Genomic DNA, 1,558 nt, shown 5'->3' on the forward strand with positions numbered 1-1,558 from the left:
TAAATTTATTTTGAAATTTTTAATTTGTAATTACAAATCGAACCAAACCAAATCAAACCTACTCAGAGTTCCCCTTTTAGCCCTTTACCTGCCAGCCTGTCCCTTCAGATATTTCAATTTTCTTATTCTTAAGAAAAAACGCAATTGCCAAATCAACAAAATTATTAAATATGATTACTCGTTTTTTGTCCTCTTTTCGTCGTTGTTTCCTCCTCCCCTTCTATCCTCTTCTCATCCCTTCCCCTTTAATTTAACTCTTCGGTTCGGATCATTCTTTCCCTTCCTCGTATTCTCCCTTCTCTTTCAAAAAGCAAAGGTATTTTCTGTTTATATTTTTTGAATCTGCTTTGTTTTCATTTCTGTAAATTTTGGTTTTTGATCGTCTTTGTGTTTAGATCTTGCAGATATGATTCCAAAGGCAAATTAAAGGAAAAATATTCAGATTTCGAAGAAAGAGCAACGATGGCGGAGGAGCACAGATGCCAAGCACCGAAAGGCCACCATCTTTGCGTTAATAACTGCGGTTTCTTAGGAAGTCCGACTACCATGAATCTTTGCTCTAAATGTTACAGAGATTACCGTCTTAAAGAACAAGCTTCTTCTGCCAACTCTTCTATTTCTACCTCTCCTTCGCCTTCGTCAACAGTCGTCGAATCCGTTTGTCAGATACCTCTTCTGGCTCTCCCTGAAGTTGAAGGAGTATCACCGGTTTCGGCTGTCACGATTGTCCAACGGCGGCGGCAGCAGCAGCAACAACAACAGCCGCATCGGTGCATGGTTTGCAGGAAACGGGTCGGGTTGACGGGGTTCAAGTGCAAGTGTGGGATTACGTTTTGCGGGTCTAACAGGTACCCGGAGAATCACGGATGTACGTTCGATCTCAAGAGGGCTGGGAGAGAGGAGATCGCACGCGCTAATCCTGTTGTCAAAGCGGAGAAGCTCGTGAAGATTTGAGAAGATGGAAGCCGTTTGATCCTTTGACTTTTAATCAGTTAAAAAAATAGAAATGCCAAACTCGTTATGATCATGACACGTGTTTCGGTGATGGTCCCCACCTTTAAAAATTGGCTTTGGATAAAAATATTTTTATTTTATAAGTCTTCTATTTTTATAACCTTTCTTTAATAAATATTATATTTTATAATTTAATATTTTTATGCTTAAACCAATAACTCCCCATGCCCGACACCTCAAAGGAGAAAAAAAATTTGCAACGCCGTTGCGGGAGATCGAACCCGGGTCACCCTCGTGACAGGCGGAATACTTACCACTAAACAAAATCAACTCAGTTATATCAAATTTCAAAAATAAATATATTTAAAAGGTATCAAAAGTTCATACAACACCAATAAAATTTGCGGCGCAGTTGAGTTTGACCTCTATGACTTATAACTGTCATTTCTCTTCAGTAAGAAACTAAAAACTGTCTTCACTAAAATTGTTTTAATAAATGTTAAACTATGGCTTTTGTATATTTATTAGGTTCAAATTTTAGATTTATTTTTAGATTTTAATTTGATATAATTTAATCATTTTATTTTATAATGTCATCAGTTAA

General features: G+C 37.2%; 1 protein-coding gene across 1 annotated transcript; it reads left to right on the plus strand.

The window, feature by feature from the left end:
• The first annotated feature begins 224 nt into the window (after positions 1-224).
• Positions 225-1,112, plus strand: LOC120145875 (zinc finger A20 and AN1 domain-containing stress-associated protein 6-like). The gene is made up of 2 exons (XM_039159594.1): positions 225-316; positions 396-1,112. The coding sequence occupies exon 2, from the start codon at positions 463-465 to the stop codon at positions 952-954; it is 492 nt and encodes a 163-aa protein (XP_039015525.1). The 5' UTR covers positions 225-316; positions 396-462; the 3' UTR covers positions 955-1,112.
• Positions 1,113-1,558: the final 446 nt, after the last annotated feature.

Source organism: Hibiscus syriacus, unplaced genomic scaffold (genome assembly GCF_006381635.1).
Source record: "Hibiscus syriacus cultivar Baekdansim isolate YM2019G1 unplaced genomic scaffold, ASM638163v2 tig00110895_pilon, whole genome shotgun sequence".
NCBI classification, from domain to species: Eukaryota; Viridiplantae; Streptophyta; class Magnoliopsida; order Malvales; family Malvaceae; genus Hibiscus; species Hibiscus syriacus.

What these genes read in the sequence shown, in the direction of transcription:
- LOC120145875 (XM_039159594.1), top strand. Translation starts at nt 463, where the DNA reads ATGGCGGAGGAGCACAGATGCCAAGCACCGAAAGGCCACCATCTTTGC.